The sequence below is a fragment of the Gymnogyps californianus genome, chromosome 3 (assembly GCF_018139145.2).
Source record: "Gymnogyps californianus isolate 813 chromosome 3, ASM1813914v2, whole genome shotgun sequence".
Taxonomy (NCBI): Eukaryota; Metazoa; Chordata; class Aves; order Accipitriformes; family Cathartidae; genus Gymnogyps; species Gymnogyps californianus.
In genome coordinates this window covers 64,480,228-64,491,209 of record NC_059473.1, presented here as the reverse complement: position 1 = coordinate 64,491,209, position 10,982 = coordinate 64,480,228, and the positions used below count along the sequence as shown (strand labels likewise).

Here is a 10,982-nt window from a genome sequence, read left to right as displayed (position 1 = left end):
GAATACTCAAAAAGCTTTAGGATCTATAAGATAAGCAAGTCATCTGGCTTGGGCTGGGTTGATTGTGGAGTTCGCACTGATCTTCTCATTTAACATGAAAGGCTGAATTCAACATTAGCATTTGGGATGACTATTTTCAGCTGTCATTGATATTACTCGACCAAAGTTCAAGAAAAAGACGGCCACAATAGCAGCCTGTGTTCCAGAAAGCCATTTACAGTAACACAAATTACTGTCATTTTACCCTAAAATACTTCCGTTGACATACATCAGTGCTTTATTGTGATGGTTTTGACCTCAGTGAAGAACTCGTAGGAATCCTTTGCCCCCTCCCTTCCTACGCCTGAGGCTTTCATCCCACCAAATGGCAAGTTCAGATCTCTAACAAGCCAGCAGTTGGTCCACACCAACCCAGACTGTAGTCTTTGTGCCACCCGATGAACACGTCCTACATTGCTGGACCACACAGTGGCTGCCAAGCCGTATTTCACACTGTTGGCTCTTTTGATCACTTCTTCTTCTGTATCAAATGCTACCACACATGTCACAGGACCAAAGATCTCTTCTTGCATGCAACAAGATTCATCCTTGACTTCGGTAATAACTGTGGGCAACATGAAATAGCCTTTCTGGTTGCCGGTCGGGAGAGCCAAGGAATCCACTCCCTCTCCGCAGAGGACTCTGGCTCCTTCAGCCTGGGCTTTCTTCACATAGCTCCTTACCTGGCAAAGCAGCAGGAAAACATCACTGCTAAAGGACACCAAATCCTCAGGGTCCACCTTTCCAGTCTGGGCACATCAACAGGAGCCCCTGAATATCTCCAACTGGATCACACTGCCTTTACTTCCCTCCTAACAACACAGGTCATTCCCTAGCTTTTGTTGTTATGTTTCTGTAAAAGTAAGGCTGGGTATTTCTTGCTGTAACTGTAAAACAATCTTTCTCTCTCTCCAAACACTTACTAGCCTAGCAGGCAACACCGTTAGCCCTTCTCGCTAAGTAGTCTCAAAAGGGTAGGGCCTCTGGTGAAAACACAAGTGGTCCCAGAGCCTCCCTCCCTTCTTCCAGGAGCTTGGGCAGTTTGCCACGTATTCCATGCCACAGTTCACTCATTTACTTCAAGGGATCAGTAATATTTTCCTACCTCACAGGCAGGCTTGTGAAATGTTTACATGCCACTAGGATGATGAAGCCATGAATGCTATGGAAAATCTCATCAATAAATAATTAAAGCTGTTTCCATGGCTGCTGCTATCATATGCTACCTTGAACACATAGGACATGCTATTGATCTACTTCTGCTGTTCTGAAATTGTTGCCTGGTTTCTCTCCCGATAGAAACACCACAAAGATACCACCGGGCTCCTTTCCCTTTTTTTTCTTTTAACCAGCTTGGAGGTTAGACTCGGAAGTCCTCTGTGGTGCCACAGACCTCGGACCTCGGTAAGTGGGTGTTTCTGCCACTTTACTTCTGAACAGGCCTGGAGAACCTGCTGAGGCGTCAGGAAGCATGACAAAGATTTGGCTTTGTCTCTCACCCTGCGGTTTTCGGTCTGCTTCTTGCTTATGCTGATTGTGTCAGATAGTTTGGGGATGTGAGCATCTGCTCTCCTGAACTCTGTCTGACACCATAAAAATTCATTTCGTATAAGCCACTAAAGCAGGCTATGTTTAACTGTGCACCATCTCAGCTTCCCTCTACACATACACAATTCCAAATAACTGCAAGCAGTCCTAAGAGACTGTGCCTTGTACTCCCCAGAATTTGCCAGAGTGATATAAAAATAAAACTTTTACCTTGTTAACTACCTTATTAGGCAAATATGTGATCTCAGCAAATGCAATATTAAAATTCATGAAACTGTTGCTGAACTCTAAGATTGATTAGTATAAATTCAAGATTTAAATTTATGCATTTTGAATTATTTCATTTCAAATGGGAAAAAATTATTGTTTGTCATTTTAAATTATTTTCCCCATGGAGTTGATTTTTCTGGAGTAATCACGTGATCCCAGGCCACAGGCAACAGAAACCTTATCAAAAGGATACCTTATAATGGCTTTGAATCATCATCCCTCAGAACTAATCCTGGAGAGGACATGGTCCTTTCCATACACCTCTGAAATCACCTTTCATAGCCCTCTAAAAGATGAGATGAGATCATGTAAACTCTGTGTAACATCACCTTTTCTATATGCTCTTTACTTATTAGTGCTCCCATGTCGACCGTAGGATCTGAGGGGTTCCCAACCTTCCACTTCTTAGCCTCTGCCACAAACCTCTTCAAAAACTCACTGTATATGCCCCTCTGAACAAAGATCCTGGAGGTGCAGAGACAGATCTCACCCTAGCAAAAAGAAACAAACAAGAAAAACAACAATATTAATTCATATTACATTGTACTATTGACAAGTCACATCCCAGAATAAGACTTGTGTCCCTGCATCCTCAGGAGTGCAAACTACATTCACCAACACTGCAAAGTAGGATTTTTCCCAGATTAAAAAGAGAAGAAAAAGACGAAACAGCAATAACAGGATCGTACGGTCACTTACTAATGCAAATAAATTTGATTTTTTCATTGATTACATGTTGTCTTCTCCAACATTTTTCATAGGAAATGTGATTTCCAACTCTGAATGATCTCTGTCTTCATTTCCTGATAATCCCTGATACCAAGCTATTTTTCTGAACATTTGCCCTGATACAGTTTCATGGATTTGTTGATCTCTCCCAAGGGTGGTGATGAGGGAAGAGGAATGCTGATAGAATTTTGGGGGGAGTTTCCTAATTTAATTCCAGCAAATCAGCAAGCTTCCCACTTACTTGCAGGGTGGGATTTAAAACAGCTGCTTTCTGGGAGGATAGGCAATACATCTATTTTGAGAGGGATAGTAACACCTTGTTATTTTCTGATGGAGAGTACTACGAAGAGCCCTTTATTATTTTGTTTCCCTGCTTGTGGAATAATGACATTTTTTTCATATTTTTCTATCTACAGTTTGCCTACAACACAGAATCTTAAAACAGACCTCGACAATTTAGGATTTGGATCCAAAGGTACGTGCACGTGCATGCACGCACACACACTCTCAGACACACGCACACCTCCTGCTGCAAACAGGGTTTATACGCTACAGAGGTGGGAGGCACCTGGTTGGCAAAGCTGGACCTCAGGGTCACGGGGATGCATTGGGTCAAGTCGGCATCATCGAAGATGATCGCGGGGTTTTTGCCTCCCAGTTCCAGCGAAAGCCGTTTGCAGTGCGGAGCACTTTTCTCCGTGATCCGCTGGGCCGTCAGCGTGCTTCCCGTGAAGGAGATCAGAGGCACGTCGGGATGGCAGACGAGGGCTTCTCCCGCCTTGGCGCCCGTTCCAAACACCACGTTCACCACCCCGTGGGGTACTCCTGATGGGAAGAAAGGCACACAGTCTTCGCACCCTTCCCCTTGCTCTGCGGGTTTCACTTCACTGTGGTTTGTCTCTGAAGTTAGAAAACTACCAGTAGCTCTAGGGTGACAAAGACTGACCCTTAACTTAGATAGTAGCTGAAATGCATGATGTTTAATAACTCTGGGGGTCATGAGTTAAAAGATAAAACCAATTCCGCTAATCAGTCAAGCTTTCCTGACATCCATCATCAGAGACTCAGTTTTCATTGATTCAGGGAAGAAGCAGTTGTCCTCCCAGTTTTTCTTAATAGTGCGTGAAATACAGCCACGACACAGCCACTGAGAGCTGATTCTCACTCTCTTGTGCCCTCATGGTTCCTCTGCTGGCACCACAGACTTAGGACACCCTTACATGGAGTGCAGGAGGGGGAAAGGAAGCACAGGAAGACTTTTTCATAAGAAGATAGTGGAAAAACTGGGCAATAGCTGGGGTGGGGAGATGGGGTAGTACGAGGACAGGGAGAGCTTTTTGTTCTCCAGTGTAACATTCAGCTACAGCCAACAGTCTTTCCCAAATTCTTTGAGCACTTTCTGATTTCTGCAACAAAAAAAATGGTGCACAGGCAAGCATTCCCACCCCATTCCCCCTCCCTAGCATGCTACAGGACTTACCCGCTTTCTCCAAGAGTCTGCACATCATCCAAGCTGTGACAGATGTCATCTCACTTGGCTTGGCAACCACAGTATTTCCACATGCAATGGCAGGAGCTATTTTCCAGGTCAACAAATATAGTGGCAAATTCCAGGGACTGATTAAACCAGCTACAAAGCAAAACCACACAAGACAGGAGTTCAGTCTGCTGGGAGACAAAACTCCATTCTCTAACCTCAAGCAGTTATATACCAATTCAGATTTATGAAGGGAATTTGGCTATGGCTTTTATTTCCAGATAGTTGTACAACAAATTTGCCACTAGAAACATTTCTCAGAGGCAGATGATTTTAAAAGATTTGTGCAAATGATCCTAAAGGTGATCAGCTGAACTCTCCAAATAAGCTTTGCTGCTTCTTCAGGGCAGAATCTTATATTCACAGCAGCTTTTCAGTGTTTTCTACAAACATTAATGCAACGTTAGTCATGAAAACTATGTACATCAACTGGTCTGTGGTAACATTCTGTGTTAGACAACAGCAAGTTAAGGTAATGTGTCTTAGCTCAGATCACTCTTGCTTTCTCTTGCTCTTTAGAACTTTTTTTTTCCCAATTGTAATACAAAAAATAGCATGCATAACATACAGTGCATATTTTCCTGATAAATTTTAGCTTAACTTATGAGTGCCAAAGTTTATCAGCGTACAAACTGCTGTTTCCACAAACTGCTGAATGACCAGAATTTTTTCAGTGATTGCCTGTGGGAATACTTTCACCTTACGTATTTATAGGAAATAGTGAAAAACAATCTGTAATTGTTTGGTGTGATTGCTCACAAAAGCCACAGGATTTCTCGCTGTTTGATGGAGCAGATGCAGTGAGTGATTTTTCCTTACGAGAGTAATTTTACCAGAAGTACTCATGCTCTCCACTGCTCACAAAAACTTTTAAATAGGTCCTCTAGGTTAGCCAATTTTATTTTTTAAATAATTCAAGTGTGACTGTAGAATTCATATATATTTAGATAAAACACCTAATAATGGAATCATTCCGACTCCATTACTCCTCGAGTCAGCACAGCCACTTTATTTCTGAAGCATGAGCAGCATCTAGTGGCTGAATTCAGCAATTCCCCAGCTACAAGCGGTTTCGCCACCCGTGTGCATTCCAGTCACAGGCTGAAGCGTCACGTTGCAAGCTACTACTGCTTCCCCGAAGGCGAGGAGGATCCAGCTCTCCCCGCAGGAGCAGCAGCTCAGGGCTTCTGAACGCCTCCCTGATCCACAGCAGTAGTACTTACTTACCCACACAGACACACAAGTACAAAACACAAGAGAGATTTTGAGGGTGAGAGCTACCAGGTTAAAACAGAGGCTTTTTAAGGCATGTAAGCATTCTTTTTACCATGAAGTAGCATAACTGATTCTACACAAAGTTGTTCATGCTTTAGCAGACTAGTCGTGTTTAGCACACGATCCAGAGACAACAAATGCTTTTGAAAAATCCTCTTTCTTTGTTGAGCCACTGCTGAGGCAGACACTCTGCCAAGCTTTTCAGCACTTCAGGAGCACCATACCAACTCCCACAGGTGCCCTCGAGGTGTAATGCACGCAGCCCATGGTTGCCATCTCGGTGCACTCTGTTGTGTGATGAAGGATGGAAGAGGCAAAGAATCGGAAGTTGTACACGGCCCGAGGAATGTCCACTGTTCTAGCAAACGTAATGGTTTTTCCTGAAACAAAACCAAGCACACTGCTGCGTTATCATGGGCAGAAACAGTGCTTTAAACTCTGCTCTGAAAGCTGATTTGCATGTCTTTTGGGAAAAGTCTTTTGTCCTGCGCCCAAGTAATCCACAACACAGTGCGACTATAGTCAATAGCAACAGCTCCCCTGTAGTATTGCATTCCAAATATCTAACAACTGAAGTCCAAATCAGCAATTCTGAAAAGCAAGAAAGCCCCAGGAATCCAAAATCAGCAACTGCTGCAAAGTTCACGCACATCAACTCCAATTTGCACCAACAGCTCATACCGTACTAAAAATTTGGACCATATCCTCCATTTCAATATTCAGCAAGACACTCTACATTTGAGACTGGCAATAAAACAGTTCCAATTTTTACCCTGATCCTTTGACTCTGCTTGTGCAAATGCTTCCAGGTCATGTTCAATCAGGTCTGCCAATTTGTTCAGGATCTGAGATCTTTCCAATGGACTTTTTGAGGACCAAAGTGGAAAGGCAGCTTGGGCAGCTTTGACAGCAGCTTCCACCTAAAAAAGCAAGAGAGGGATGTTGAATATTAATGGAAGGTCTTAGAAAGAATATCAAAGAATCAGCAGATGAACTCATATTTGAGAGGCTAATAATCCAGATCACATTGTTGCGAAGACTGCATCTCTTCAGAGCTGTGACTATTGATAATGTCTTGAGAAGATGAAAATGGAGAAGCTATCTCATAACTCAAGACAGTTTCTTTTCTTGATACTCTTTTTCACTGTAACTCTTGCTTTTCTCTACATTCCAGCAGCTTGTGGGCAACCCTCCAGGCCTGGAGGAAATGCCAGACCTGTCAGCTGGCACCAGCAAGTGCCACCAGCTGAACTCATGCAGGCTCTTGTTTCTCATGGGGGAAAGTGCAAGCATCTCCCAGAGCAAATGCAGCCTCAGTCTAAGCATCCACAGTCCTTGCAACACAGGACTTCAGCCACACCGGACAATGATGAAAGTAAGGGGTTGGGGAAGGAACAGACTGTATGCCGTGCTAGCCTTCGATTTCCTCTTCCCTTTCCCCCAGCTGGTTCAACCAAGGACTAAGAATATATTTACAGAATAGATACTCAGAGAAAATTTTTAATCTTACCTGATCACAGCTAGAAACTCATTAACTCCCTCACATTAAAAAAAAAAAAAAAATTAGCTCCTTTCTAAAATTATTGGGGTTTAGTCAGTTCTCTCATCAGATACCTAACAAAGTCTACAGATATGAAAGATCATTCTACACATTTCATATAGATGCATACCAGTCTTGCCAGTATTTTGCATGAGATGTACATAACTACTGCATGGTCCTTCAGCCTGACTTTTCAGAACAGTGGCAGAATGCCAGCACTTTTCTGAAGGAGACTAGGCTTCAAAGGATTAAAATTCACCAAAAAGCGCTCTCTTCCATCAATCGTTTCCTCTGGGCTCTTAAATGAAGGTTACCTGCATCAATTGATTTATAAGCAGTTCCTTCTCAAGGTTGTTTACCAGTCTAAAGATGTTTACCAACACCCTTGCATATTTTAATTTACTGCCCTATTTCCCAATTTTTGCTTCCTGTGTATCACTTCTTAATTGCTTCCCATGTCTAACATATGCACCAAGGGGGGCTTTTAGCCAAAGCTGTCTTAGTTGGTTTCCCATCATTTTTGCTCATAAATTTCTTCAAGCTTTTGGAAATCTGCCCAAGTCAATAACTAGGAGGATGCTGATGTAATAACAATCAGATAATTCTGACCTCTCCTAATGTTGTGACATCGCCAGTTCCCATGCAGTCACTGAAGACTCCTTTCCATCAATTCCACAAATCTGAGTTCCAAATTTGTTCCTTCAGGACATTCCAATGATGTTTTACTAACGAGGGCACAAAAGTTCAAGCAGGTGGAAATCCTTCCCCCCCATGCACATCAGAATTTATGGTGTCCCTAAAAACAAAGGCCAGAGTCTGAAGGCCAGAACGATACTGGTATGGAGGCCAGGCTGGGAAATAAACCAACTTGCACAAGGTCACACGGATCACTGGCCAAGCTCAGAAACCTAGACTCTACTCTTTCGACTCTAGTTCAACAACCTACTGCTCAGGTGCTGACGGCGGCAGGCTGTCAGCCACCGAACAGCTGGAGCAGGGCCAAAGCAGGCCTGGGAAAGGGGAACTGCAGCTTCTTGGGTGAGTCAGGTGCAGATGGCACGCTACCCTGAAAAGGTTCACCCTCTGTGAAACCATACCACCCTTACTAATTAACTTGTTCTTCCACCCTCCTGTCATTAGGTGCCATTATGGTGCTGCTTCTCCTTTGTTCTCTCCTCTGTGGCCTTTTCCACCATGTGCTGCATGCTTCAAGAGAGGGTTGGTGTGAAGTTAAGGCTATCTGCATTTTTAACCCTCCAGGTTAAACCCTAGCAGGTTAGAAGAAGGAAGATGTTGCATTTTCACAGACAGCGAAAGAGAAAATCAGCAAAGGAAGGAATGAAGTGGCAGTAGCTTGATCTTAAAAAAGGCAAGAGGAAAAAAAGGAGTGAGGTTTGCACAGAAGTAGTAAGAGAGCATACAAAGGTTAAACAATTACTTAGTTTGGCTAGCAAAAAGCAGCAAAGAAAGTTGAGCCACAAAGAAAACACATATAAGAATTCAACTATGAACTCGTGTCTGAAACACTTCCTTCTGCTTTCCTCTTCTGCACAAGACAGACACAGAGAAAGAACACACAATCCGGACCTATCGTAAAAGGTTGATACCAAAATACCCAAAACTGCCTTCAGGACATGATGTTTGCTTTCCCAGGGGATGATGAACAGCAACAAGGTTCTTTAAAGAGAGATTTTTTTAAGCAGATATTTGCCAGGACTAATAAGACTCACCAGTCTGTCTTTTGGAGATATAGAGCACCTTGCTTTGGTGCTGCTATTTGGAATTTAAGACATCTAGCTGAGGGACAAATTAACCCCTGAAAAAAAACATTTGGTGTTTTTGGCAGAAACTGGCTGAAATGGCCACTGCAGCTGACCTGGTGTTAAATTCCAGGGTCAGCAACAGATTTGCTGTCTGTCTCCGTTCTGCCTTCTAACATTCCACTAAAATTAACCAAGAAAAAATCCAACTGGACTTTGAGCCCTGCTAGAAACCAGCATCCCGAGTTCTTTGTTGAACCTAGGTCTAGATGCTTATTTTGATATCTCTAGATACCCTCTAAGTAGTATGTGCTTGTGTTTTCCCCTGCAGCATATTCCGTCAGTCACCAGTGGATGCGAGCTCTGCAGAGCCCACCCTTCTTGTATAGTTGTCTAAAGGCAGGAGTAAAGCACTTGCCGACTCTACAGGTGTTTAAACTGGGTTCCCACCGCTACGCACAACCACTAACTCAGAAAGCTGAAAGAGAAAAGCCAGTGCTCTTTAGTATATTTGAACTGTATCTCCAGAATGGCCAGCAGCCTACTTTTGTTAGGCTGTTCTGGCATTCTCACATCTCTCTCTTTGCAAATGAATGAACAGGAAGATTTGCACCTGCACATCAAAGAGAAGTCTTTTCAGGCATAATTAGGGTTGGAATGAACTTACACAGATTTATTCTAGCAAACCCAACCTGTTACTCTTTAACCCTTGGTCACCAGCACCTAGCAAATATTTACCCAGTTGAAATTACAGTGCAAAAGTTTCTGCTGAGAGAAGCAAAGAGAAAAGATGTCAACAGGACTGGAATTGCAAGTGAAGGGAACAGCTACACACAGTAGCAGTTTGTTTTAAAAAACGTTTTGAAAATACTGTATACTACTTGTCAGTATTTTCCAAGCTCTTTGCATTATCCAAGCTTTTCTAGTCATTTCTCTCTTCAGTAAATCTGAAACACTATGTTGGACACACACTTCTAGGTCCCTCATAAAGTAGCATCAATGAAACTGCAGCTCCCCAGATGAATGTCACATAGCCCATCCACACATGAACACGTATAAGGTACCAGGAAACACTCATCCCACTAGAGAGCACAGGGCTAGGAAACGTTACATTGACGCAGAGGACAGGCTACGTTATAAGGAAACACACTCATCGCAGCCACTTCACCTCCACTTAATAATATCCAACTGCTAATACCAAAACCAGAGAGGTCTGGAAGCTTTTTACCATCTTCAGGGAAGAGTCAGCAAGCCAAAAATCCTTTTAAATGACAACTGCAAATCATCAAGACACTAAGGGAGAACACGTTTAGTTGTATGTGGTGCCTCTAAGTTTATTTACAGAAGAGATCAATAAACGCTTTTCTCTCTTACAGATTGTCTATACTTGCAGCCAGTCTCAGTGCTATTGTTAACTTATGTACAAGACATGTCCCACGTGAGCTGAAGGAGCTCCACTGAAGTTACTGAAGCTTTGTTGATTTACACCAGCCTAGGATCCAGCCTGTAACTTTCTAACAGCAAAATGTAAAAAAATAACAGTATTTGCTGCCACAGCAATAGATTACACAGCGCTACAATACAATCAAAACTTATTTAAGCATTAAAGTCGTCAGTGTTTTTCTGTTCTCTCACCTTCAGCCTCTCCCACTCAAAATATTAGTTATGTGCATTTAACGTTTTCACTTCTTTGGACATTTGGATAGCACTCACCTCTTCTTTGCCACTGTCTGGCACCCTGCAATACACATCTCCAGTGGACGGATTATAGGAGTCTATGTAGGAGGAACAAGGAACAAATTTGCCACCTATAAAGTTTTCCAGCACTAAGAGAGCCTTTGAGTGAGCCATCATTAGCCGCTTGCTTCATCTGTGATTTTTTTCTACGAGGCACCAATTTAGATTAGTAGATCTGTATGTATTTGCACAGTGAGTCTGAACTCCTCCCCCTCTCCCTCAGTATTCCCTGCACTGCTCGCTCGCAAGTGGGAATGAACCTGGCAACAACAGCAGAAAAGAGGAAAGGGGGAAAAAATTACTATTTCTGTGACACTCGGTTCTTTTCCAGGAGTTGAAGGAGGGAGGCAGGATCAGCTTAGTTGTCAGAAAACAGCTCCTCTCTGTCTATAGGAAATAAAGTACTGAAGAAGGGGAGAAAAAGAATGGTTTGACAGGGAAATTTCTCCCTATACCAGTTTTTCAAGCTACAGTCTGAAGACATTTTGCAACAACTACACAAAATAGTTCAAGACCCAAACACCTAGCCAGGGACTTGCTTCTTGCT

General features: G+C 42.9%; 1 protein-coding gene across 3 annotated transcripts; it reads right to left on the bottom strand.

Moving 5' to 3' along the window:
• Positions 1-269: 269 nt before the first annotated feature.
• ALDH8A1 (aldehyde dehydrogenase 8 family member A1) lies at positions 270-10,549 on the bottom strand. Of its 3 annotated transcripts, XM_050894771.1 has the most exons (7): positions 10,412-10,549; positions 6,171-6,318; positions 5,623-5,778; positions 4,067-4,216; positions 3,155-3,411; positions 2,187-2,348; positions 270-722 (listed from the first exon to the last, which is right to left on the bottom strand). In XM_050894771.1, exons 1-7 carry the CDS (start codon positions 10,547-10,549, stop codon positions 270-272), a joined length of 1,464 nt encoding a protein of 487 aa, XP_050750728.1. The 3 variants fall into 3 exon arrangements, with proteins under 3 accessions (XP_050750728.1, XP_050750731.1, XP_050750729.1); XM_050894774.1 differs by lacking the exon at positions 2,187-2,348; XM_050894772.1 differs by lacking the exon at positions 4,067-4,216.
• Between the last annotated feature and the right edge of the window lie 433 nt (positions 10,550-10,982).

Excerpts from the sequence above, each read along its gene's own strand:
- ALDH8A1 (XM_050894771.1), bottom strand. The coding sequence starts at position 10,549 with ATGGCTCACTCAAAGGCTCTCTTAGTGCTGGAAAACTTTATAGGTGGC. Across the intron at positions 4,217-5,622 it reads GAGGGCACCTGTGGGAGTTG|CTGGTTTAATCAGTCCCTGG; the intron begins GTATGGTGCTCC and ends TTTGCTTTGTAG. Across the intron at positions 723-2,186 it reads GTAAAGAGCATATAGAAAAG|GTAAGGAGCTATGTGAAGAA; the intron begins GTGATGTTACAC and ends CTGCTTTGCCAG.